Below are 25469 nucleotides of genomic sequence, written 5' to 3'. Positions count from 1 at the left end.
GGAGTGGTGCCCCTGTGCTCTGCCCTGTGGCCATCTCCCTGCCCTCCCCTCTGGCTCAGGGAGTGTGGGAGAGCTTCTGGCAACATCCCAGGTTCCATACCTGAGTCAATAAGAGCTGCTCAGCTGCTACCGGGGCCAGGCTGCCTCTGCACCTGTCTTCAGATGACTCTTCTCCTCCTAAATCCGAGGAACAGGTACAGGTACAGGAACAGGAACAGGTACCGGCGCTGAGCCCGCTCTGAGTGCTTTGCGGGGCTTAGCCCGGGCATCCTCCACCCCTCTGTGAGATAGGAAGCTTGCCGAGCACAGACAGCTGGTAAGTAGTGTCAGGATTTGAACCCAGGCACTGCCGACAGAGACCTCCACCACGAAGCAAGACTGAGGTCGGAAGGGCAGAGCCAGTGAGGCCCTTAGAGGTCACCTCCTCCGGTGCCTACATTTCACAGCCGGGGAAGCAGACCCAAAGAGGAGAAGAGATGCATCGAAGGAAACTCAGTGATCTATTGGAGCCAGCCCAGACCCTGGACTCAGAAAGTTAGAGCTGCTGGGCAGAAGTGGGCACCCCAGATTGTCTCACCCACTCCCACCCCTAGGTACCTGGCCGTGCCGAGCTCAGCCCAGTCTTCTCATCTGTTTCCCCCTTTCCCATCTCCTCCCGTCACGCCCAAGCCTCCAGCTGCAGCTCCCTCTGCCTGGCCGACTCAGCTCTGCCCCCTGGCTCTGCCCTGCTGCCTTTGCTAAGCCCCCTCTTCCACGGCCCTCCCTCTGGAGATGCAGGGGCTTTCTGTTGGAGGTGGGGCTTCCCCACAGCTACCTGTTTACCCTGCGGTGTGAGTCATCAGCACTCTGGAAATGTTGAAGTCATGGAGGAGGGGAAGGAAGTGGGGGAAATCGGAGTGTAGGCAGGGAGCTTTTTATAGGCCCTTTGCAGAGCTGGCCTCCAGCTCACTGTTTCTTCAGGAACATGGCAATCAATGTGTTACATAGAACTCGGGCTGGCTTGCTGACTGGTGGTGCCTGGGACACTGAGAGAGGTGGAAGCACTGGGAAAAAAAAGAAAAGAGGAGAAAGTTATTTTCCTGTTCGTAGATCTCAGGAAACTCAAATAAGTCTTAAGCGTTGAAACGAAAGAAAAATAAGAAAAGCAAAAGAAATCTCTTTTCTGCCCCTTTGGCTGGGGCAGGGTCTTAATATTTCGGGGGGCAGGGTTCTGATCAGCCCCTCTTCACTCCCACCCTACCCCCGGCCCTCCCCTGGGGTGATGGAGCCACCCCTTCATGTTCCATGGTCCTCCTGCCCAGAATCCCAGATTGTCCATGACCCAGCCTGGCCTCAGTCCCACTCACAACAACCTGGCTCCCTCTCCCCACCCATGGCAGCACATTCTGGAACCCAGGCTCCTGCGCCAGGCCCAGCTTCCTCCAAATCCATTGTCCTGATTTCTTAGGTGCCTTTGAAACTTTGTTTTTTAAACCATCTTACTCCTCCTTTGGACATTAAAAAAAAAATGTTCCTTGGTTCCTAAAATTCTGGGATATTGTACAAGATTTTCCAAACTGGAAAAACCAAAGTAAGTTAAACTTTTTTTTTATTTAAAAAAAAATTCTGGCTTTTGTTCTACCAAGGAAGTTCTGCTGGATCATGGCCTTAGCTGCACAACATGAGTTCTCTAAGGTTCTCCGTTCTTCCTGGGTTTTTCTCCCCATTCCTCCAACTGCTCCCAGGGCTGTGAATGTTTTCTGAGTCCTGGGGCCAATGTACCAACATGGAAAGCTGGAAATGATGAGGGCTGTGTGAGACAGTTCCAGCTCCAAGGAGAAACATCTCCCAATCTGGTTCTGCGACAGCTCATTTACCAGGATGTGGCTGAATACAGGGAGGGACTAGAAGAGGCCTCCGGCAGCCAGAATCAGTGTCACCAAGCCCATGCAGTGTGTCATCTTAGAAAAGAAACACCCAGACCTAACTCGAGACCACTTTACTCGCTGTTTACACATAGTCTTAACTAACCAGGTGCTCCGGTTTCTCATGCTATAGCTGATTAAAAGCAGCTAATTAACAGTAGACCGAAGCAGATTGCTGGCATAGAAACTCCCACAGAAGGACGAAATGACAGCTCACAGCCCGGTGGTGAAAAATATCAAACAACAGATGCAAGCACTCAGAACCCTCAGTGGTGCAGGGCCACTGTCCAGGCTGCACGCTCCTCTGTGTGACATCAGTTGATGATGAGGAGGCTGAGAGATCAAGGCACAGCTCCTTTGACCCTCAAGTGTCTGTTCTCCTGACAAGGCCACGTGACATTGGGCAGTTTAGTTTCTGTTAGTGGAATGTTCAGCCACGTGAGCAACCCCAGGCAGACCTGCACATAAGCTGGCTTTGTCCCCCCAGGGCCTACCTTCCCTACCAGGGGCAGGGCAGGGCTGGGAGCTGCCCTTTTCTGTAACAAGGCTGCTGCTGGGCAGATCGACTTTGGAAACAGCCTCAGCAGAGCTGTACCCTCCCAGTGGGTCTGGATGTCGGGGAGAATTCCAGAACCCACCGTGGTCTCCATCGTAACCTTCTTTGCTGGTGTGTATTTAGGGTGAACAAGGGGTTCCGGGTGTGTCAGGAGATACCGGATTCCAAGGAGACAAGGTAATTTCAGCAGGTTCGCCCCCTGCCCCCTGCCCTGCCCTTCTCTGGCTCTGGCTTCCTTCCCAGGGCCCGTCAAGGGCCAGGACCCGCCTGTAGGATGGCTTCCTTTCACACAGTCCTGTCTTCTCCATCGTCCGTCTACCCTCTCACTGTCTCTTCCCTGGACTTCACAATGGCCTCCTGACTTATTCCCGGGCCCCAGCCTCTTCCCTCCCAGTCTGTCTTCCTCACCGCCACAAAACTGTTCCGAGGGCCCAGCTCTGCTCTGTGCTCACAGCCCATCCATGGCTCCCTACTGCTCCCAGAGCGGTGTCCTGGCTCCTTGCCCCGGAACCCGGACCCCCCAGTGCACAGGACACTCTGACACTTTCCTGCCCCTTGCCCTTCTAGCCCTGTGCTCCAGCCCCACTGACCTGCCCGCTGCACCTCAAGTTTGCACACACTGCTGCCTAGCCGGGCACACCCTCCGTCCCGCCTGGGCATGGCCCAGCCCGGCCGCAGAACCCCGCGTGGATGCCATTTTCTCTACCTGCTCAGGAAGTGACCATTCCCTTCTCTGCCATTCTCATTCCCTGCCCATCACCTGCGGTAGCACATTTCTCCCCTGGTTGATGGGGATTTGTGCTCAGCCCCCTGCCAGATAGCAGGTTCCCAAGGATAGGGCCCCCGGCTGGCCTGGAGGAGCTCAGCTTAGGGTACTGCATGGAGTGGTGAACATTTAAGACACGTCTGAGTGAGTAGCTGGCCTGACTGACTGAGGAACCCAGGCAGCCTGCCGAGGCCGGCTCCTCTTTGCCTGTGTCCGGCACCATGTGGCCACATCTGGACCTCACCCAGCCAGTCAACGAGACCCAGATGTTGGCCAGCTCTCCCTCTTCCTCTCCCCTCCCTCCTGGCTGGCCTGTCCTGACCCAGCCTCAGTGTCTCTGGGTTGCGAGCCACGCAGGCCTGGCTGCCTCTGCAGCTGGGCCCCAGGCTCCAGGCTCCAGGCTCCAGACTTCGCCGGGCATCAAGGGCACTTCAGTGCTTGCTTGGAGGCCCAGGGTCCCGGGTTCCAGGATGACCTGGTGAGGACAGGAGCTGCTGTTTCACCTTTGCATCCCCGGGTCCCAGCCTATAGGGCTGCCAAGCTGGAACTTGCAAGCAGGGAAAAGGACTGGGGAGCTCATCCTCCCCCCTAAACGTGGATGTTCTCCAAGCCTCAGGCCGGCAAGAATGACCAAGCGCCGTTCATCTGGCCATTTCCGGTCCTTACTAACCACAGTTTGCTCTGCATCTTTTTCAGGGGAGCCAGGGATTACCAGGGTTCGCAGGCGCACGGGGGAAGCCAGGGCCTGTGGTAAGTACCTTCTGCTCTGAGGTCCCCAACCTCACTCTCCAAACGGTCAGGGAATGTGGCCAGAGATGCTTTCACATCCAGGATCTCCTTTCCTCTCGCAGCAGCTCTGGGAGGCGAGACCAGAAATGGAGACGCACCCATTGTACAGATGAGGACACTGAGGCCCAGAGGGGCAGGAGTACACCCAGCGTCATAGATAGGCATCAGTCACTGGCAGATACAGATGAGGACACCGAGGCCCAGAGGGGCAGGAGTACACCCAGCGTCATAGATGATAGGCATCAGTCACTGGCAGACCTCTGGTGAGAATCAGGGCTCCCAATGTCTCGTAAATCATAGTAACATTATTAATAATAGCAGTGGGTGTCGTTTATTTATTGAAGGTTACTGTGCATCAGATCCTTCCTGTGCTATACCTCTCCGAAGTCTGCCAACAACCCCAGGAGTTAGAGACTTATTGCTCCCATTTTACAGATGGGGAAAGTGAGGTTCCAAGGTGAAGTGACTTGCCCTGGATCCTGTGGCTAGCAAGTGTAGGAGATGGGGTTTGAACCGTAGCTCCTTGCAGTTACCTAGGCAGATTTCACTCCTATTCTCCTGAGTTTTCCAACCACCCCCAGCCAGGGGGGCTAATACAGGAGATCCAGGGAAGGTAGACCCTCACTTAGCCCTGCCTCCTCCACAATCTCTTCTCTTCCATAGGGCAAAGTTGGAGACAAAGGATCCGTTGGGTTTCCTGGGCCCCCTGGACCCGAGGTATGCAATACCCTATTTCTCTGTGTCTGGCTGCTACTGGGACTGGGTGTTGTGCTTGGGAAACCAAGGCTCAGAGACAGGGAGAGACTTGCCTGAGGTCACACAGCAGATGAGATATGGGGCTGAGCATAGAAATTCCTTTTCTGCTTCTGTGCCTCCGGGCTTCCCTAGAGGCTCTCAAAGGCAGTGGCCCAGAAGCTGGCCTCAGACAGCCTCCCCAGCTTCGTAGCCGCCTTTACAGTTTCCAGAAACAAACATCAGGAAAACCCTCTGAGCTCTACCACCTCCACCCTTCACGGGAGCTCCCCACATTCTCTACCCTGAGGATGGAGGCATCCAACCCCTCCGAGCCCTGGAACTTTTCTAACTGCCCACAGCCACCCTGCAGAAGTGCAGGGCTCACGGCTCACAGGGATGGGGAGCAGGGGACAAGTGTAAAATTCTGGTGTTTCATGGAGAAGGAGAAAGAGTGAAGGATGGATAAAGCAATTAACATAACAACTCTAGCTGAGTCAGTAGAACCTGAGAGATTCTGATACATGTGATAACGAGCACAGGTATGTTAAACGTTCATCGGGCTTCCCTGGTGGTGAAGTGGTTGAGAGTCCGCCTGCCGATGCAGGGGACACAGGTTCGTGCCCCGGTCTGGGAAGATCCCACGTGCCGCGGAGCAGCTGGGCCCGTGAGCCATGGCCGCTGAGCCTGCGCGTCGGGAGCCTGTGCTCCGCAACGGGAGAGGCCACAACAGTGAGAGGCCCGCGTACCGCAAAAAAAGAAAAAAAAAAAAAAGTTCATCCGCTGGCATTTATGAACAAAGGAGCGAGGCAGCTAGTTGAGCCCCTTTTGCTCTCCCCCCACCCCACCCCAAACCCCAGTACGGGTACCAGCTCTGGAGAGCAGCGTGGACGGTGCTAGGGCTACTGTCTGTCTCAGGGGGTCTAGGTCAGCCCTAGCCGCACCCCACCTCTACACACCTCCCCGGCCTGGGGCCTTGCACATTCGTAAGGTCTCCGAGACAGAAGTCTAGTTCTGCCGGGTTCTCCAGATCCTTCCAGAGATCACTCCTGGTATCGCCCGGATGGATGAGAGGGTGTTTCCTGAAAGCTACAAGTTCTGCTTTCCATTCTGTTGACTTTGGCCATGACACAGTCCTATCTTTAGACGAATGGACTTGGCCTCTCTTCCATGGACCTGGTTCCTTCCCCTGGTCACTGTGGAAAAAGACTTCTCTGAGAGTCCGGGTTTCCCGGCAGTCTGGCCAGTGCGGGTGGAAAGCCTGCTGCTGCACATTGTATTAGGCACCTCCTCATGCCAGGAGGCTGCGTCGTCTCTTCGGGTTGAGAACTGGTCGAATGGTCGCCACACCCGGTGAGGGAGATACTGCTACCACCGTTTACAGATGAGGGAACTGAGTCACAGAGCGGGGGAGTGACCTCCTCAGGGTCACTCTGCTACTTGTAGCAAAGAAGGTCTTTATTTGCTCTTTGGCTCCCTCCTGGGGCCCTGGACAGACGGGGGTGGGGTCTTCCTCCCCCATCTTTGTGTTCTGTTTGGATTGGCAGACTCAGTATCCAGAAGATGGCTCAGCGCAGCTGAAGACAGAAGCTGACGAGCATGTCAGCGCTTTCACGGCTCTTTGCCTCTTTTCAGCCACCGACCGTGGGTGCAGCTCCAGCTCCCTAGCCCCCGTGTGAATTAGCTCTTGCACTCATCAGTGGGTCCGAGCTGTGTGAGGGCTAGAATTTGATCAGGATCCTGACCTTCAAGTTCTCCCTGGAGACAGGCCCACCCCAGGCAGACTTGTTTTGTTTTCCCAGGACACAGGACCCAAAACCCTTTGGAATGCAGATTTTTATGGAGTGCTTACCAGGTGCCAAATACTGAACTAAGCGCTGCACTCACCTTACTCTCTTTAAGCCTCGGAACAGCCCTGTTAGATGATTTTATGGTCGCCATTTTAGAGGTGAGGAAGCTGAGGCCCAGAGAGGCTTAGAAACCTGTCCAGGGTCACACAGTGAGTCGGAGCAGAATGGGACTTTGAGTCTTTCAATTTGAAGAAAAAGACATGGGGCTTTAGCTCCATGTGTGTTAGCTCCAAATTCAGGACCATTCTTGCCTTTGCTAATGAGAAGAGTGAGAGAATGCTTGAGCTGGAACTTAATGGCAGTTACCAAAAGCTCAAAAGAGGAAGGGGAAAAAGCCACTTACAAAGGCGAAGTGGGGGAGCAGTCTGATCTCAGGGATTCATATAAGAAGGCTTTGGTTTCTGGCTGTCAGAAAACTGAGGGAGTAGTGGGTCTGCCCTGAAAGCAAATGGGGTTCTAGGCTGAATTAACAGAGGTATTACACCTAGAACAAGGAAGGGGATGTTCTTATACTGGCCTGTGCTGGTCAGTTCACACCCAGAGAAGCATGGGTGTCCTAGTGATCACCAACATTGGAAGCTGGGCAGTTGGAGAAAGCCAGACTGAGGGGCCCTGGGCCCCTGACTAGAAGGGACAGAGAAGGGCAGGCCTTTTCTGTTGGGGAAGGGAGGAGATTCTGCTCCGCGTCAGGAAGAAGCTTCCATCGTACAGTCATCCATCTAGTACATCTCAGTGGGAATTTCAGCTTCCGATATGAGCTGAGATTTACTAGATCAGTCCTTTTTTTTTTTTTTTTTTTTTTCCCCGTGGTACGCGGGCCTCTCACTGTTGTGGCCTCTCCCGTTGCGGAGCACAGGCGTAGGCTCAATGGCCATGGCTCACGGGCCCAGCCACTCCGCGGTATGTGGGATCTTCCCGGACCGGGGCACGAACCCGTGTCCCCTGCATCGGCAGGCAGACTCTCAACCACTGCGCCACCAGGGAAGCCCTAGATCAGTCCTTTTTGAGCCTTTCAAAGTCACAACAAACCCAGAATATAGAGGATCCCTGCAGTAAAGGATGGCACTTCTCAGAGCAGAGGATGGCTGGCTCTGAGGCCCTGGCTGCCCCAGGCTTAGGACTTGGGAAAGTCTGGATTAGACGAACTTGTATGTGCTTGTTCCTGTGCTGAGACCTTCCTGCCTTGTCTTCCTTAATTTTCTCAGCACCTCTCTGAACTGTAGGGGCTGATTCTTTGTTTTAGAACTGTGATAACTGACTGCCCAGCATCACATCCCCTGCAGGATGAGATGGAAAACCAGGTCGGTCCCCCTCTAAGACCTGTGGTCTTAGCATTTCCCTTCATAGTCCCTCTGGGTGACTTCTGCCCTCTGCTTCCGTTCAGGGATTTCCCGGAGACATTGGCCCCCCTGGGGACAACGGCCCAGAAGGCATGAAGGTGAGTCCCTGCCCCCCAGGGGAGCTTCAGTTGATGAAAATGACAACCCTGTGGAAACCATGGGCCTGCTTCCAAGCCAGCAGGAGTCTTGCCAGCCTGTGATGGAGATGGAGGTGCTGCCTCTGAGACCCCTTTTTGTTCCCTTCTCACCAGGGTAAGCCTGGAGCTCGAGGCCTGCCGGGACCCCGTGGGCAGCTGGGGCCAGAGGTGAGACCGTCTGGCCCTGCCCCCTGCCCATCCCTCCCAGCTCCCAGCCTGCTCTCTCCTGGGTCCTGGAGGCCTTAGATGAGGGCCAGGGCCCCTCAGTCAGGAGACACAGGGCCCAGGGCCACCTTAGGCTTGCCCTCCAGCTCACCCTTTACAGCCCTGCCCCGTGACCTTTCCAGGGTTCTTCTCTGCCCCGACCTGACTGGAGGGTCACTCCCACCACGCAACCCCATTGCCCTGGGGTTTTCTCTCTCAGAGCCACCGCCACTGCTTCGGCTCACAGCAGCACAGTTTATTGGGGTATTGATATGGGAGGGAAGGAATCGTCAGCTCACGTGAGCTCCTGAATCTCAGGGGAATAAAGACACTACGTCGGGTCCCATGGTTAGTGGCAGGCAGCATTAGGATTCCAACCCAGGTCTGCTGAACCCAAAGCCCATGGCATAGACCCTATAACTTCTGGGCTCCTGGGGGCTGCCTCCGGCCTCCCCAGAGAATGACAAGACTTGTGCAGCCAGTAAGTGGCAGGGTGAAGATGTGCTTATTGACCCATTCATGATGAAGGGGATTGACAAGTCCTCTGGGCTTGCTGGAGCATCAGATGTAGGGCTGTTGGATGCCTCACGGGCTGGTCCCAGGTTTTCCTGTGCACGAGACCCTCCACTGCACACCTTGGCCTCAGGCCTCAGGTCCCCCATGACACACAGCCCTGGGTGAGGGTGCAGGAGGCCCAGACTCACCACGACCACAGGCAGGCATCTGGCTGACATGGGTCCCTTCTCAGGCTGGTTCCGGGTCTGGTATACCAGACGGGCCAGTCTGGAGGCTGCCTGAGCCTGTGGGAGGGCCTGAGGCATCTCCACGAGCGGAAAGCAGGAAGGAGGGTGGGAGGGAAAGACAGCACCAGCCCCGTACTTCCGTCTACACTCACGTTCCCACGTTACCACTCATATGCCTGCCGCTTGCTCATGTCTTCATTGACTCATCTGTCCACTCATACATTCATTCGGTCCTCCGCCTCTTCCCTCTCTTGTGCCCGCCTCCCAGCCTTCATGCACCACACACCCACTAGACCCCGGGCACACTCATCCTGAGTGATGTCGGGGCCATGGCTTCAAAAAAGAATGAGACATTGTGGCTCTCCTCCGGGAACTCAATTTAGGCTACTCACCAGAGTTTAGGATGATCCTCTCTGCCCTGCACCCTTTTACAGGTGGGAAAACTGAGGCACAGTGAGGGTAAGTCCTTTCACTGAATAGATGGCAGAGCTCAGAACAGAGCCCGTATCTTTGAGCTGCCGTCTGGGCTGTACTCCCACAGCATATGATAGGGTTTGCCTCTCTTGCGCAGCACTACCACCAGCCCGCTAGCCACATTCACAGGGCACCTGGAGCCCCATTCACACAGAAGCCCCCATGTGGCCTGGCCTCTAGGCCTCTGCCCTGGCTGGGGCTAGGCAGGGGGCCCAGGTGCACCATTTCTAGGTCCAGGAGAGCTCTCCTGTGCCCACCCCTTCCCCTCCTAACAGGTCAAGTGCTCCAAGGCAACCCCTGGGTTAACTTTCTCCTTTTTGTTCCTCTCTCGTGTCTCCCGACTCTAGGGAGATGAGGGACCCATGGGGCCACCGGGGGCCCCTGGCTTGGAGGTGAGTGTTGCTGGCTCGGGGGAGGTGGGATTTGTCAGTGCTGAGCCAGCTGTGTGCAGGTGGGCAACATCTGGGTGGTGCTCTGGAGAGAAGTTGTCAGTGAGGGCCTTGGGCCCCACCAGGGATGGAGCTAGGACAGACCCCAGAGGAGAGAGACAAGGGGCAGGAAACTGTTCTTGTGCACCTACTGTGTGCTGGTGCTTTGCGCATCCATTTCCGTTCATTTGATTCTCCTGTGAGAGAGACAGTGCCTTTCTTAGTTTCATTCAAGGCCCTCACGGCTCAAAGAGCAAAGGGCTTAGCCCAGTATCTCATAGCCAGGAAGCGAGGATGCCCTGCCTGGAAACTGACTCTGCATTCTCTCCACTGCTGCAAGTGGCCTTCCAGAAAGAAGGTGGATGTCCCGCCCCACCTTCAGTCGCGATTGCATAAATTGGCAGTTTGTGGATTTTTTTGGTCTCAGGACCTCTTTACGTTCTTAAAAATGATTGAGGGGCTTCCCTGGTGGCGCGGTGGTTGAGAGTCCGCCTGCCGATGCAGGGGACACGGGTTCGTGCCCCGGTCCGGGAAGATCCCACATGCCGCGGAGCGGCTGGGCCCGTGAGCCATGGCTGCTGAGCCTGCGCGTCCGGAGCCTGTGCCCCACAATGGGAGAGGCCACAGCACTGAGAGGCCCGCGTGCCGCAAAAAAAAAAAAAAAAAAAGAGATTGAGGACCCAAAATGCTTTTCTTTGTGTGGGTTACATCGATATGAGTACTTAAAACTGAGAAACTTTGGATCAATTCATTCAAAATTAATTACAAACCTGTTTCATGTTAATAAAAATAATAGTTTTTTTTAAAAAATAGTTATATTTTCCAAAGCAAAATCATCTAATGAAAAGAGTGGCATTGTTTTACATATTTTGCAAATCTCTTTAACGTCTGGCTTAATAGGAGTCAGCTGGATTCTCCAGTCTGCCTCTGCGTTCCATCTGTGGATGATACCACGTGTCGTGTAGCCTCTGGAAAACTCCACTTACATTCATGAAAATGAGTGACACGGGCAAATGACAGCTTAATATTCTTATGAAAATAGTTTTGACCTCCAGTGAAATCTCCAGTGAAAGGGTCTCAGGGACCCCCAGAGGGCCCCGGACCACACTTTGAGGACCACTAGTGTAAACTCTCCATTCCCCCTGTGTCCTTTATCTTCTGTTCCAGTCCCTTCCTTTTCCTCACTCCTTGAAAGCAGGTTTCATCATCCCCATTAGCAAACAAGACCAGCCGGGGAAGGGGGACTTCTCAAGGTCACACAGCTGTAGACCCTCCCTGCATCCCCAAGGACAGTTGACAGCCTAGAGACATAGGGGCTCTGCATCCCTGCCCCCTCCTGGCTTCTCTCACTCACCTCTCCCTGTTGCAGGGTCAACCTGGCAGAAAGGGGTTTCCTGGAAGGCCTGGCCCGGATGGCTTGAAGGTGAGGGGACCTGGAAGTGACTGGGCAGGGAGGAGGGAACGCCTGGGGAAGAGAGGAGAGAGGGGAGCCAACCTGTGAGGCCCTAGGATGACCCCTGAATCCCTGGCCTGTTGTGAAAAAGGGAGGAAATGGTCCCCGTTTATCACAAAGTATGTATGGCTAACGGAGAGGAAAAAATGGATAGAACCTCAGTGTCTCCCCAGTGGGGCAGCTTTCAAGTAATGGGGTACAATGTAGCCACCAAAGATGGCGTGCTGGAAGACTTTACAAGACGGGAAATTGCCTGTGCATTGCGGGGGTGCGATGGCGGGGGGTGTAGGAAGCAGGTCACATAGTGGAAGAGTGCAGGATGAGCCTGTGGCAGGGGCTGGTTACACTTGTTCCCGAAGGCTCAGAGCAAAGGCTGGAATGTGGACGGGGGTTATCTCTGGGTGGTGGGATTACAGGAGATTTCCATTTTCTTCTCTGGGCTTCTGTATTTTCCCCATCATGTACCATAAACATGCATTTCATTTATTAACAGTTTTTTTTTAAGTTATCAGAAAAGAACTGGCCCCAGTAGGAGAGTATGAGCCTCAACACATGGGCAGCTTCATGCCTTTCCAGGCACTCCCTTTGAAGGCTGGATTTCCCCAGCCGTCCTGGGCAGGGATCACTGGGCCAAGCTTACAGCTGGGCAAGCGCACAGAGAGTGAGGGCAGAGCTGGGGGACCCAGGCTGTCCACGTCCCCTCCCCTCAGGGGAAATGGCCCCCGTGTCTGTGTCTGTCTGGCCCCTCCGGGGGTCCCAAGTGTGAGGTCTGTGGGAGGAGTTGGGGTGGAGGCTGAGGCTCGCGCCGGGATCACGATGCGCCACATCCATTTGTAAACCAAACTCCTGGCTGGTCCAAGCTCACGTCCTGCCCTCTGAGGTGTCGGCCTTTCTCCCTCAGACACCAGCTGTCTTTCTGTAGTGGGAGCAGTGACATAGCCTGGGTGGATTTATCCCATGGGTCTGCTCACCCGTGTGGCTATGGCTGCAGAAGAAGCAGGAGCCGTCCCAGCAGACAGACGAGGCTGCGAATGGCCACCTGGTATGAGAGCTGGAAATAGCCTCGGAGACAAATGAGTCTGATTTTCCTTATTTGTAGCTGGGGATGCCGAGCCCAGAGCAGAGACGAGACCCACCAAAGTCACTTGGGAGCTGGTGGCAGAGCTCTGGTGGGTTAGGTCCAGTACTCAGGCGCCCTGACTCCCCAGTTCCCTGCGCATCCTGCGGTGGGGCAGCCTGGTGCAGTAGGAATGGGGATTTCCATCAGTCAGACCAAAGTTCCAATTCTAGCCCTGCTTCCAGCTCACTGTGTGACCTCCAGAAGGTCGCTTCACCTCTCTGAGCTTCCGTTTCTATCTCCACAAAATGGGTTGATGAAGGGCCCAAATGAGATCCAGATCTCGTGCCAAGTAATCTGCCCAGGGCCACTCCGAGGGAATGGTGACTGGGGTCATCCCTGGGGCCAGAGGTTCTGTCCCAGTATCCCTTGACCCTGCCACTTGTTTGGAGTCTCCAAGGCCAGACTCTGGAGTTGAGTTTCCTGGTCCATCCCCACCGGTGGGGACTAAGGCCAGTCAACTGGGGTGTCCCCCAGGAGGCCTAGACTCCTGTCACCCATGCCAAGTGACCCTCCTCTGTTTCTCTGCAGGGAGAACCAGGCGATCCTGGACGGCCGGGGCCCGTGGGTGAGCAGGTGAGTCACCCCTGTCTTGGAGCATATCGGCTCCCTTTACTGAGCGCTTACACTGTGGGAAGCACACACACGCACCTCATTCATCCCCATCCCAGCTGGAGAGGTAGGTTCGCTCATCTTCCCCTTTCATTGACACGGACAAACTCTGGCTCTGAGGGAGGTGAAGTCACTGAATGAGAAAGCCATGAATCTCAGTCACAGCGGCCACGCCCCACGGCCTGATTCTGCAGATGTTCTGGGGGCATTCGCCCAAAGGCATTACGTGACTTTGCTCTCCCAGAACGTGAAAAGTGGAAGAGCCCTTCACGGTCGCTGTTCGTGATCAATTTAACGGGGAAGCTGAAGACCAGAGAAGCAGAGCCACTTGCCAGGGACTCTTGGTCCAGGCCTCCCTACATTATAACGAAGATGAAATTCAAACCAGTGGGTCTGGATCGTTGGGAAGTCAGGTCAGGGTCTGAAGAGGAGAGGAGGTGACAAGTGGTCACTGAGAAGGAGGTCCAGCGCCCTCGGTGCTGGAGGCTGCTGGGTGGATGGCCGGCCTCAGTCCCCACCTCTGCAGCCCCGTGCTTCCTGAAAGCTTCACCTCTGGGCTTGTAGGCCGGGTTGGAAGGTAGCAGTCTCCTCCGCTCCTTTAAAGGAGGACCCCACTTTCTGAACCCTGTGAGGAGCTGCCTCAGGCTGGAAGGAGCAATGATGCTGGGGACCCAGAAGAATTTGTCTCCACCGAGGAACACCATCAATGGCGTGAGAGTCACACGCACGATGAGCTTCCTCACCAGGCCTGCAACATCTGTTGGGGGGAAGAAAGGAACTAAAGCAGGGGGAGGACTGGATTTTTGAAACCTTTCCAGTGTTATTCGAGTGTATTCTGTGGGAAGCCTGGGAGCTTGGAAGGGCGGCCGTGGCCTGGATGTATTTCCTCATTGGAAAAAAACAGGCAATACGTTCAGCAAATTTAATTTCATAGTTATGCTCATGGTAGGGCCCTCGGGAAATAGATACTCGGAATCCTAAGATGGCAGGACACAAAGAGTCCTTAGAAATCACTCTATCCTGGGGTCTTAACCTTTTTTGTGCCTTGGACCCCTTTGGCAGGCTGGTGAAGGCCATGGACCCCTTCTCAGAATAGAGAACTTTAAAATGCATAAAATACAAAACAAAGGACTACAAAGGAAATCAATTATATTGAAATACAAATGTGACAGTACGTTAAAATGTGATCTCCTCAAAGATCTGTTTCTTTATTCTTGCATTAAATAACGAGATCTAATGGCGGGTCCAGTCATGACCTCAATTTTGAAGTGGTGACAAGCCTTATTGATACATTTTGAACTCTCTGCAGCAGTGATCGTAAGGTGACATGTAAATATCTGTGACCATTACAGGTGCTGTGGGTTTGTTGCCTGCACTCATATTTGCTAAATTTCAACTAGGTTGGTGAAAATAAAAGTTGTAATTTTTCCCATTCAAGTTTATGGACCACCCCCGCCCCCCACCTCCCGAAATCCATCCGTGGAGCCTTACAGGGACCCTAGGTGAAGAACCCCTGTATCCTGGTCCATGTTGGCAGGCTGGGATTCATGGAGGAGAATGGGCTTGACTTAGATGACCGAGTAAGGTGGTGGCAAAGCTGGGGCAGGAGGAGTGGCAACCTGGCCTGGGCAGCCCCGGGCTCACTTGTTCAGTAGAGCCCTCAGCTAGCTGCCCGGCTGGCTGAGCAGGAAAGAGAGACCTGTCTGAGCCCTGAGGCAGGAGCCCAGTGGCTGCCATTAGGCATGCGGGGTGCCATGCCTGCTGTTCCCTTGGCCCCCTCCCGAGGTGGGAAGGAGCAGGCATTTCCTGTTCATGGCAGAATCAGAGGATCCCCAGGAAGGAGTATAAGGACCTCCTTATAACCACAGTGTCTGCTGCATTTATCGGGTACCTGTCAGGTGCCAGGCTCTGTACCAAACACTTTCCGTACCATCCCCGGCACTTCCTCCAGCAACCCTATGACTGTCTGTGGTATTGGCCCCGTTTTGCAAATGAGGAAACCAAGGCTCTGAGAAGTTAAGTAATTTGCCCGAGATCTCCCAGGCGGTAACATAACCATCAGAGCCCAAGATGACACTCAGGCCTGCTGGATTCCCATGACGTGCCCCAAAGAGTCTAGAAAACCCTTGACCTGAGCTCTTGCAGTTTTCCAATAGCTACTTAGAGTGCAGCCAGCCTGCCAGGCCCTGTCCCAGGTGCTGGGTGCACAAAGATAATTACAAGGCATGAGCGTTGCCTTTAAGAAGCTCTGTCCGGGGGGGAGACCAGGCCTCTAAACACCTAACCCTGAGATGTCTAGTCCAGCAGAGGACCCACGACTGTCTTGTTCCCAACTGCATCCTCAGCACCCAGCAGAGAGTCATATGAGAGCAGGGAGGGAGGGAGGAAAACCCCCATAGTCGACAACAGGCCTTTATCTGTAGACTGCATAAGGACCGGGCCAGCCTCCTCCCCCAAACCAGGGACTCAGATCCCGTCTGTGCCATGCCCACTGTAGGTGACAATGTTGCCCCCCCCCGCATGCCCTCTTGCCAGCTGAGAGGAGCCAACTGTGCCCACAGCTGTCACAACTGCTTCTCCACCAGCCCCCCCAGGTGGAAGCCCTGGGCCTCAGGGGCGAGCTTCCCTGGACCAGCCTCAGCTCCACCCGCGGGACAGGGTGCCAGGATGTTCCGGGACAGTGCCCCAGTGGGGACAGGGTGTCCTGGGATGGGGGCGGGGAATGGGCTCTATGGCCCTTATTCATTAGGATCCCGTTTGGCTTCTTCATTGAAGTTTATGACCTGCCTGCCTTCCAGGACCCAACAACTCATAAATTTAAAGTAGCTATGAAATTTCTGTTTCTCTGGGCCAGTTGGGCAGGGGCCTCTTAACAGAGCAGTTTTTATTCCCTTTACTCGGCATTCTCTAAATGTCTGACTGCTCCCTTGTGGGGAGCTCAGGCCTCTGTCTTAACCCCGTGCCCTTCTAAAACAAATTAGAATAGGAAGGGAGGGATACTTGGTTATTTTCTGTGACTTATTAGCCATGATCTCATACCTTGAACCTCACCCCTCTCACCTCATACTTCAACCCTGAAGGGTCTGTGAACTCAGGGAGCTAGGCCCCCATGTAGGGTGATGGTGTTGGAGTGCCAGGCAGATCTGTGCCCTGCTCATGGCCACACGTGTTGGAGTGACTGACAGGTGCATGGGCTTTGGAGCCACACAGACCAGACTTGAATCCTAGGCTGCAGCCACGAGACACACACAGTCCTGGTCTGAGCTGCTACTTTAAAACTGTCTCTGAGCCCTGCAGAGCTGACCCTTTGGAACTGGATGCTTTTTCTTCACTCTAGCTGCCTGGCAGGTGGGCCAGCTTCACTGCCTGAGTGTACAACTTGGGATCTGTTTCTGATCGGGTTCAAGGTCTCATTTGTTTCTGGATACAGTTTGGGGACAGGGAGCAGGTTTTTTTGGGTTTTTTTTAAAATGATTTATTTATTTATTTATGGCTGTGTTGGGTCTTCGTTTCTGTGCGAGGGCTTCCTCTAGTTGTGGCACGTGGGGGCCACTCTTCATCGTGGTGCGCAGGCCTCTCACTATCGCGGCCTCTCTTATTGCGGAGCACAGGCTCCAGACGCGCAGGCTCAGTAGTTGTGGCTCACGGGGCTAATTGCTCCGCGGCATGTGGGCTCTTCCCAGACCAGGGCTCGAACCCGTGTCCCCTGCATTGGCGGGCAGATTCTCAACCACTGCGCCACCAGGGAAGCCCCGAGGGAGCAGGTTTTATGGGGCAAGTCCACTCATCCCTCAGTCTTCCCGAATTCTCCCAGAAACTCTTAGCTACAAACCTGGGCTCTTCCAAAGCCACTTGTGCACCCCTGAACCACACTAGACCCCCATCTGCTGGAATTTTCCTTAGCAGAGAAGAGAGTGGGCTCTGGGCTGGGAATTGCCTGCCTTCCGGGGTTACACCTCTAACTAAGCCCTTCACCCTCACTGAGCAAGAGCCAGTCACCTGCTCCTGGCGGCAGCGAGGCCTGCAGCTACCTAGAAGAATCCTGGAACACAGAGGCCAGTTATCACCCAGCGCAGTTAAAAAGAGCAACAGGAACCACAGTGTCTGTGTGTGTGTGTGTGTGTGCTTTCAGAAAGGAGAGGAAGCCTTTCACAAGACAGTAAAAAGGCCTTCACTTCCCAGATTTCAATCAGGTCTTTTTGGCAAGGGCTGTTAGGGTGTTTCTTCTATCCCCGCCAACAGGTTTGTTTCTCTCTTTGAAACAGCCCCAGAGCCCCGAAAGATGGGGACAGATTTCTCACAGGCAGGCCCCTTCCCAGCACCGCTGAAGGACCTTCCCCTGCCCCGCCCCCCTATCCCACCCCCTATCCCACCCCCTCCCCAAAGGTGGCTGCCTCCCAGCTTCTGGCGCAGGAAGAATGTGTGGCTCTCCCAGGGATGCTGGCAGCAGCCCCACCGCTTGGCTCCAAGATCAGAACCATCTGGTGGAGTGCAGGAAGTCAGGACAGTGCCCAAAGAGAGGCAACTCTCTCTTCGGTGGCATCCCCACGCCGGCTGGATTACCCGGCACGGGGCAGGAGACACGGGGAGACAGACAGCTCCAGTGGAAGGGAAATGTGGGCGAGTTGCCTTGGAAGCTCAGCACATCTCTGAATTCACGTTGCTTCCTTCTTTCTCTTGCTTTTATACACATTTCTTTTAGGGACTTCTGGGATTCATTGGTCTGGTCGGGGAGCCAGGAATCATGGGAGAAAAGGTAAGTCGTGTTGGTGGGAATATCTAGGCAAATAGAGCTTGTGTTTTGAAATTTTTAAAAGGTGAAGGGGCCAGTTGCCCTGGGGGTGTCAAACCTCCCTCCCTGGCCTCTCCTCGCTTCCCTGGCCTTCCAGACCCTCAAAGAGCCATTGTTCCGTGTCCCAGCATCCCCTGGGGCTTCCGCCGTGCCCTCCTGCCAGCATCCTCAAACACAGTTAGATGTCTGTGTGACAGCCATCTACGTGGTCTGGGCCGCTCACAGCTGCGCGCTGGCACTGCGTGGGGCTGGCAACAGAAGGAGGCAGAGAGTCATCTTTCAAAAAAGGAGCCCAATTCTTTAGTTTGCCTTGTTAATGCCAGCAGCTTTGTTTTACAGACCAGATAACCAAGGCTTCAATAGGGGAGGTGACTTGCTCAAGGTGACCCAGATAGGAAGTGGCAGAGCTGGGATTTGAAGCACATTCAGTTTCCATGGCCACACTTTGCCCCACGTTGGCTCCCAGCCCATAGCTTGTGGCTTCCCATTTCCCATGGGCCCTTGAGGGGAAGGCTTATCTGATTCCCCAGGAAGGCGACCTACGGGAGTTGATATTATTCCCATTGGATAGATGGAAAGACTGAGGTCCTAATCTGGCCCCACCTAGCTTTCCAGGCCCATCCCATGCCTCCCTCTTACCATTCCCTGTGTCCCAGACCTTCTGGTCACCTTCTCCTCCTCCTCCTTCTCTTTCTCCTCTTCTTCCTCTTATTTTTTTAAATTTAACATTTTTTTGAAGTAATTATATTCACAGGAAGTTGCAAAAAATAGCACAGAAAGGTCCTGCGTAACCTTCACCCTGTTGCCTCCATGGTAACATCTTTGATAACTTCAGTGCAATATCAAAGCCATCTCTGGCCTTCTTTTGTTGCTCGAACGTTCCATGTCCCTCCTCACCTGCAAACCATTACCCATGCCGTTCCCTTGGCCAGGCACACTCTTCCCATCCCCCTATCTTTGCCTAGATGACTCTCAGTTATCTTTCACCATTCTGAGGAAAGCCTTCCCCACCACACCCCTGCACTCGGGGGGTCAAATCCCCTAGTGAAACACCTTAGCACCAAGACCCACTCCCTCACTTCACTTACCCCAGTTTGCATCTGTTTTGGTGATTTGTGTCAGTCTCCTCGTAACACTCTCACTCCGTGTGAGCAAGGTCTGTCTGTTTCTACCCACCATCGTGTCTTCAGGGTCTAGCATATCATGCCAGGCACATAGTAGATGCTCAAGAAATGTTTGCTGGCTGTGCGGATACAAGAAAGAGGGCTTCACACAAATAGAGCCAGGATCCAAACCCAGAGCCGCTGCCTTCCGGCCGTAGCTCTGTCTGCTACACCTGCCATCTCTGCCCGATCTCTCTGGATTGGTCAAGAGAGACTAAGTTGCATCTCTGATTCTCCAGCATCTCATCTGGGTTGGAGCAGGGGGTGGGGAGAATAAAAGAAATGCCTTATATTGCCATCTCTGCCTTAGCAAGCCCAGCCCAGGGGATGCCAGGCCTAATAAGGACCACTTAACGTGGGCCAGGATCAAAGGGGATGACGTGTTTAGCACATCCTTGATCTGGACCATCCCTGCCCAAGGGAAGCCCACCGTGTGGCACACCGCAGTGGATGCTGAGGCCTCCTAGGACTTGCTGGGGTTCTTGGCTTCTGCTGACTGAAATCCCAGGACTCCCCCCTCCCCCTGTCACCACCCTGGGTGATGTGGCTATAGACCTTGGACAAGTCCCTGCACCTGTCTAGTCTCTGGAGTGCCCTCTGCACTCTCCCCCCATAGAGCCACCCCACTGCCGTGACCTCCCTGAATTGCTGTCTCCATCACAGGGTGACCGGGGCATGATGGGACCCCCAGGCGCGCCCGGACCCAAGGGGTCGATGGTAAGGAGCAAGTCTGCATCCCCTTGCCCTCTCCTGTCACAGCCGCGGTGACAGCTCTGCTCTCCTCTGCCTGCGTCCGCGTACCCAAGGCGTTCACGATGACCGGCTCCTTTACCTTCCAGGAGGCCCTGGGCCGGGGCTGAGCCGCGGCCGAGGCAGTACTGCAGAAGGAAGAGGCACCTTCCGGAGCTGATTCCTTCTTTTTCATCTCTTTCTCGGTAGGGTCATCCTGGAACTCCAGGTGGTGTTGGGACCCCCGGAGAGCCCGGACCTGCGGTAAGCAAAGCCCTCACGTTCCCTGAGCTCAAACCCACTGTCGAGTCATGGTGAGGAGTCCAGGTCCCAAAGTCAGACAGACCGGGAATCCCAGCTCCCCCGCTCCCCGGCTGTATTGTCAGGGCAGATCACTGAACTTCTCTGCACCTAAATTTTGCTCATAGGAAAAATAGATGAAATAATCATGGTCATGATAGTGTGACTGCATGGGTGAAACGAAACCAGGCAGCTAATGTTCATTACATAGGGATGGTCATTGCAAGGGAGTATCATGGTCATTGGCACCTCCATTGCTTTGTTCATTCACTCAGGAAATACTGTGTCACATGTGCCACTCCAGGAGCTGCCATCAACAAGGCAGAAAGCTGTCCCTGCCCTTTAGGAGCTCGTATTCTGGTGTGGCGGAGAGAGAAGCCAGTAAATAAGTGACAGCTGCTATGGAGAAAGCAGGGAAGGAAATGGGAAATGAAGGCCCAAGGATACAGGGGTCCTGGGCTTCTCATGGTGACTGAGGCACCAGGGATATTCCTGAGGATCCCAAGGCGGGGAGGTGGGAGAGGCGGGGGGCTGGGGGGAGGGTGTGGCCAGGAGCACCCAGATTCAGGGGTCCCTCCTACTCCCCCAAGGGTGAGGTAGGGTTGGGGGCTGGGTGGCTCTCACCCTGAGCACATGGAGCTTCTGGTCCCTCCACCTGTGCTGATGGAGGTCGGAGGGAATTGGGGCAAGGCACTCACTTCGGCCAAGGCTGAGGCTCCAGGCGGGGAGCCCACTCTGGGGCGAAGGGATGGGGGGGTGGGCTTCAGGCAGGTGGAAAGGGTATGGTGGGAGGGGGACCGGCACAGGCAGGATCCCGGGGCAAGCCTGGAGGGTGATGAGCTCAGGCGCCTTCACAGGCTAGACTGAGGGGCTCCCTGGGGTCTGAGGAAGGAGGGAACGGGAGCCTTCAATGGTTTGAATCCAAGGGAAGTGCGCCCACACCAGTTCTCTGAGCCACTTAGGGAAGGAAGGCCAACTCAGTTCCCAAACTTTTCTGTGCACCTGCCGTGTGCTGTGCCCATGCTCCGTCCTGGCGTTGCAAAAATGATACAAAATAGATCCTGCTCCTGAGATTCTCACTGTCTAGTCCTCTCACTCATTAACAGACTTTTACTGAGCACCTACTGTGTGCCAGACAGTGCTAGGTGCCCAGGGTAGGGCCAAAGCCAGAGAACAAGGATGCTAGGGGTCTATCGTCCAATTCTAGCTGTGCCCCTAGATCTCAGCCTCCCTGAGCCTCCCTCTAGGCTTTCTTCCTCCCGTGTCCAACCTCCTCCCCATTCCATTTCCTCAGTGCTTCCGTCTGTTCAATGGTTTGGCTCCGACTTAGTGAAATCAGACAGTGAGCTGCCGTTTTCAGATCCCAAGGTTGCCATTGACCCTCCTCTGTTGCAGTGTGGGGCTGGGCCCTTGGATCTCTTGGGGCTCCTTTCGGACAGCCAGCTGCCCCCAGTGCCACTGGGGAAGCAGGATAGCATGGAGGCCCAGAAAGCTCCCCCTTTACTAGCTGTGTGATTGTTGGCAACATTTATAGCATCTCTGAGCCTCCGTTTCCCCATCTGAGTCAGCATAATACCACCTTCATTATGAGATTGTCGTGAGAAGTAAATGACACCGTGCAGGATGTAATGCTTAGCGAACTACCTGCATATACTAAGTGCTTAATGAATGGTAACAATAATAATGACTATCACTATTTGTTAGATATGATAATTACCACTGTTATTAGTAAGACTGTTACTATGAAAGTGACATTTCTGATGATACCGTTCACGTCTGATTGGCCTTTTCCACTTTTCCAATCACTTTAACGTCCATGTTCTCCTACAGTCCACTGAGGTCAGGTCCCGGGACCACCAGTTTCTGACCTCCTCTCCCTTTGAGAGAGCTGACAGCAACCCTTTACTGAGGACCTTCCAGGTCATTTCATCTTCCTGTAGCAACTCTAGGAGTCAGGGACTCTTCTTATACCCATTTTATAGATGACGAAACTGAGGCCGAAAGAGTTTACGTCACTTGCCAAAGGTCACAGGATTACTTAGGTGGCAGAGTCAGGGTTTGAACCTCGTTCTCTGGTGGAACAGCAGTGTGCTCTTTTAAGCACTCTACTGCCTCTGAGTTGAGACTTGGCTCCTGAAATTTCCCAGTGACGCATTGCATGCCTTCTGCAGTCTGAGAGCCCTCTATAAAATGGTCCATTCTCACCCAGTCTTCATGTTCTCCCTCACCCGGGAGTCAGATCTGTCTTTTCAGGGGGCCAAGCCTGGGTCCACACCCTGCTTGCTCTGCTGACAAGGGATCAGGTTGGGACCCAGCGCCTCACATCAACCCTTTAGCAGTTGAAAGGTCTGTGCCCCCTGAGGCATTGGGAAGAGAGAAATGGGAGCAGAAAGAGGAGTTTTTCCTGAGGCCCCAAACTGAGCTGGGCCTCTCCCTGGTATTCCGAGGGGGGGATGAGGCCGTCTTTTCTTGTAAAAGGAGCACGCCCAGTCTGAGAATCCCGCGGAGCTGGGAGGCTCCTGCAGCTGTTGGAGGGGTCCTTGGCCAGCCATGCGGCTAAGACGCAGCTTGATGTGTGTAGCTGGGGGCTGGAACCTGGGGAGAGAAACCAGGCAGCGAGGCGGCCTGCTTCCTCTCTTCACCTTCTTTCTCTCCCTTCCTACCCTCTGCCCTCTTCAGTCCTTCCCTTGATCCCTGTCATCGGCCCGCCCTGGGCCAGGTGCTGGGAATTCAAAGAACAAAACCAGCCCTGTTTTTTCTTTCCCTCCCTCCCTGTCTCTTGTCATTCCTTCACCAAACCGAGATAACCCTGGCGGGCGACTTCCCTGGGGCCAGGCCCTCCTGCCTTCTCTTTGCCTCCCCCCACCCCAACTTCTCCGCCCAGCCTCTCCCCCTCCTCCCCTCCCCCCTCCACACGTGCTTCCTGCTCCCTGTCCCTCACTTCAGGGCCCTGGTCTGGTTCTGCTCCCTCTTACCCTCCCTGGCTCTTTCTGCCCTGGGCAGGGCCTTCTGGATGCTGGCAGGTAATATTCAAGGTCAGGGTGGGGGACGGAACTTGGGACCCCATATTCTCCTTGCTGATGGAGAGAGAAAAGGGGAAGTGGGAGTTGGAGATTTTGGTCAGGAATGTCCTCATAGCTTCCGGTTGTTGATTTTGAGATAAAGAAGGAAGCGGCTTATCCATCCAGGATGCCTTCTCCCTGCTGCCGGATCCCCAGGCACTGACTCCTGCTCAAGGTGGCAACACGTCCGCTGCTTCTCCTGGGGGACAGATCTTCCCACTAGGCCCAGTCCTTGCATCTGGAGCTGCTGGGCTCGGGAGTGGCCGCTCCTGAGCAGCGCCTGTTTAAGGCTGCAGGCCTAGCCTTCGGTGTTGTACTTGCTCCCTAAAAGGGGGTTTCTCCAGACTCTCTCTCCTCCCCACAGGGTCCTCCAGGATCTCGAGGCCCGCTGGGCATGAGGGGAGCAAAGGGACGCCGGGTAAGTGCGGCCCAGCCCCCCGGGGGAGGACACTGGCGGGGCCACCTGCTGGAGAGACCCCTCTTGGTCCTTGCCCTCCGCCCAGCCCTGAGATCTGTGACTTTCACAGCACCAGCCTCCTCCCAGGCCTGACTCTCCGCATGGGACCCCCACCCATCTTTCCCAGCCCATTTCTGAGCACCACGCAGTGCCATCCAGCAGGAACAGAGGGGCTCTGTGGTGCCGATGCTTTGACCATTCATGTGTTTACTCATGCATTCATTCACCTACAATTTATTTAGCACCTGCTATGGGCCAGCCACTGTTGGAGGCTCTGTAGATACCACGAGAACAGGACAGGCAGGACCCTTGCCTGGCTTCATGGCTCAATCAAGTAGGTCAAACAGACGGTACAGGGTCATTAGCACATCGATGGTGGAAGCACAGGCAGCTTGGGAGCCTGGAGGAGGCACCTCACCTGACCAGGGTACCAGGGAAGGCTTCAAGGAGAGGGTGATGCTTGAGCTGATGCCAGGTTCCAGGCAGAGGGAAAGCCCTAAGGTGAGAAGGAACAAACAGCATGTTTAGGGATTCCCCACTGGTTCAACAGAGGGGCAGGAGAGAGGGATAAGACCAAGAATTAGCAGGTGTCAAGCCAAGCAGGGCCTCAAACACCACAGCTAAGCCTATGGGCTATGTTCCAAGGGCAGTGGGGAGCCACAGAGGGTTTTATGCAGGGCTGGCCCTGAGCACGGTAGCTAGAGGTAATCACTAGTACTTACTGTGTGCCAGGCACTGTCACGTACATTGACTCAGCTACTCTTCAGCACTACCCTGTAATGTAGGTGCTATTCTTAATTCCCATCTTACAGATAAGGAAACTAAGGCACAGAGAGGTTAAGTCACCTGCCTCAGGTTGCACAGCTAGAAAGTGGCAGAACTGTGATTTCAACCCAAGGAATCTGACTTTCACATACTGAAGGCGGGGAGGGAAGATGGAGTGGTTTCCCGCCCCCAGTGGGTGTCCAGGTGCCAGGCCAGGCAGGCTTGTGAGAAGGAAACAAGACGGCACAGTGGCCCAGGCAGCCCAGGCCTGATATTCAAGCTCATACCAGGGGATCTGAGATGATTATTCTCTTCTTGGCTGAATTTCAAGTAGTTTAAAAATTTCCTCTGAACGAGGTGGTCTGAGCAGTCTGCCTGGGGGAGGCGAGCCTTAGAAGCATTCCCCTGGCCTGGCAGGACCCCTCCCAGTGCCATGTCCGAGGCCCTTTGGCAGCCGGGTTGCACCCTGACCCGCTGCACATTCCCTCCTGCCCGGGAAGCCAGGTTGGCTGGAGGCGGAGCTGTGCTGGCCTAGGCCCTGCCCCGCACAGCCTGCCAGATGCAGAGGCTCAGGCCCCTGTCAACTTACTGAGCCCCTCACAACCGTCGCACCACCCTTCCCCATGGTGACTTGAAGAATGTGTCTCCTGCTTGAGGAAACCCAGGCTCCCAACCACATCAGAGTCTCCGGGGCTGGAAGGGGAGCTTCAGAAACATGAGCCCTGCCCCCTGCTGGGTTTGGCAGGAATGCAAAACCTGTGGGACCCACCCCCTGGGTCCCCTGCCTGACAAGCCACCTTTGGTCACTTCACAGATGGGGTCGCCGAGCGGGGCAGCGGGGGGGGGTGGGGGGGTGGGGGGGTGACTAGAGAGGCACCCGCTGAGCCTGTGAAAGACCTCAATTCTGGGCAGGCCCCCTGTGCAGCTCCTGGCTTGCCCTGGGACCATAGCAAGGCCTTGTTGCTCTCCAGGCCTCAGTTTCCCCGAATGTGCTGTGGGAAATGAGCTTGGAGGTCTGCAAGGCCCTGCCTGCTTTTCTGCCCATGTGCAGGATGGGCCCTGCTGCCCAGCCCACTGCCCCCACCCCCCTGTCCTG

The 25469-nt window shown here is 54.9% G+C and overlaps 1 protein-coding gene across 6 annotated transcripts in view; it reads left to right on the top strand.

The window, feature by feature from the left end:
* COL27A1 (collagen type XXVII alpha 1 chain) overlaps window positions 1-25469 on the top strand; it is a 145652-nt gene that overhangs the window by 72025 nt on the left and 48158 nt on the right. For 5 of the 6 annotated variants that reach the window (XR_014016173.1, XR_014016174.1, XM_081238098.1 and 2 more), the window contains 12 exons: window positions 2584-2637; window positions 3923-3976; window positions 4679-4732; window positions 7982-8035; window positions 8189-8242; window positions 9843-9887; window positions 11293-11346; window positions 13025-13069; window positions 17808-17861; window positions 19724-19777; window positions 20000-20053; window positions 23516-23569. Coding sequence is in view for 4 of the 6 variants with exons in the window: in XM_081238098.1 (XP_081094224.1) it covers window positions 2584-2637; window positions 3923-3976; window positions 4679-4732; window positions 7982-8035; window positions 8189-8242; window positions 9843-9887; window positions 11293-11346; window positions 13025-13069; window positions 17808-17861; window positions 19724-19777; window positions 20000-20053; window positions 23516-23569 (630 nt within the window). In the remaining 2 variants the exon portion in view is untranslated. The remainder of the gene's footprint in view (window positions 1-2583; window positions 2638-3922; window positions 3977-4678; window positions 4733-7981; window positions 8036-8188; window positions 8243-9842; window positions 9888-11292; window positions 11347-13024; window positions 13070-17807; window positions 17862-19723; window positions 19778-19999; window positions 20054-23515; window positions 23570-25469) is intronic. The other variant, XM_081238097.1, reaches the window with a different exon arrangement.

This window comes from Mesoplodon bidens (genome assembly GCF_964165515.1).
Source record: "Mesoplodon bidens genome assembly, chromosome: 6".
NCBI lineage: Eukaryota > Metazoa > Chordata > Mammalia > Artiodactyla > Ziphiidae > Mesoplodon > Mesoplodon bidens.
This window is presented reverse-complemented; position numbering and strand designations above follow the sequence as displayed.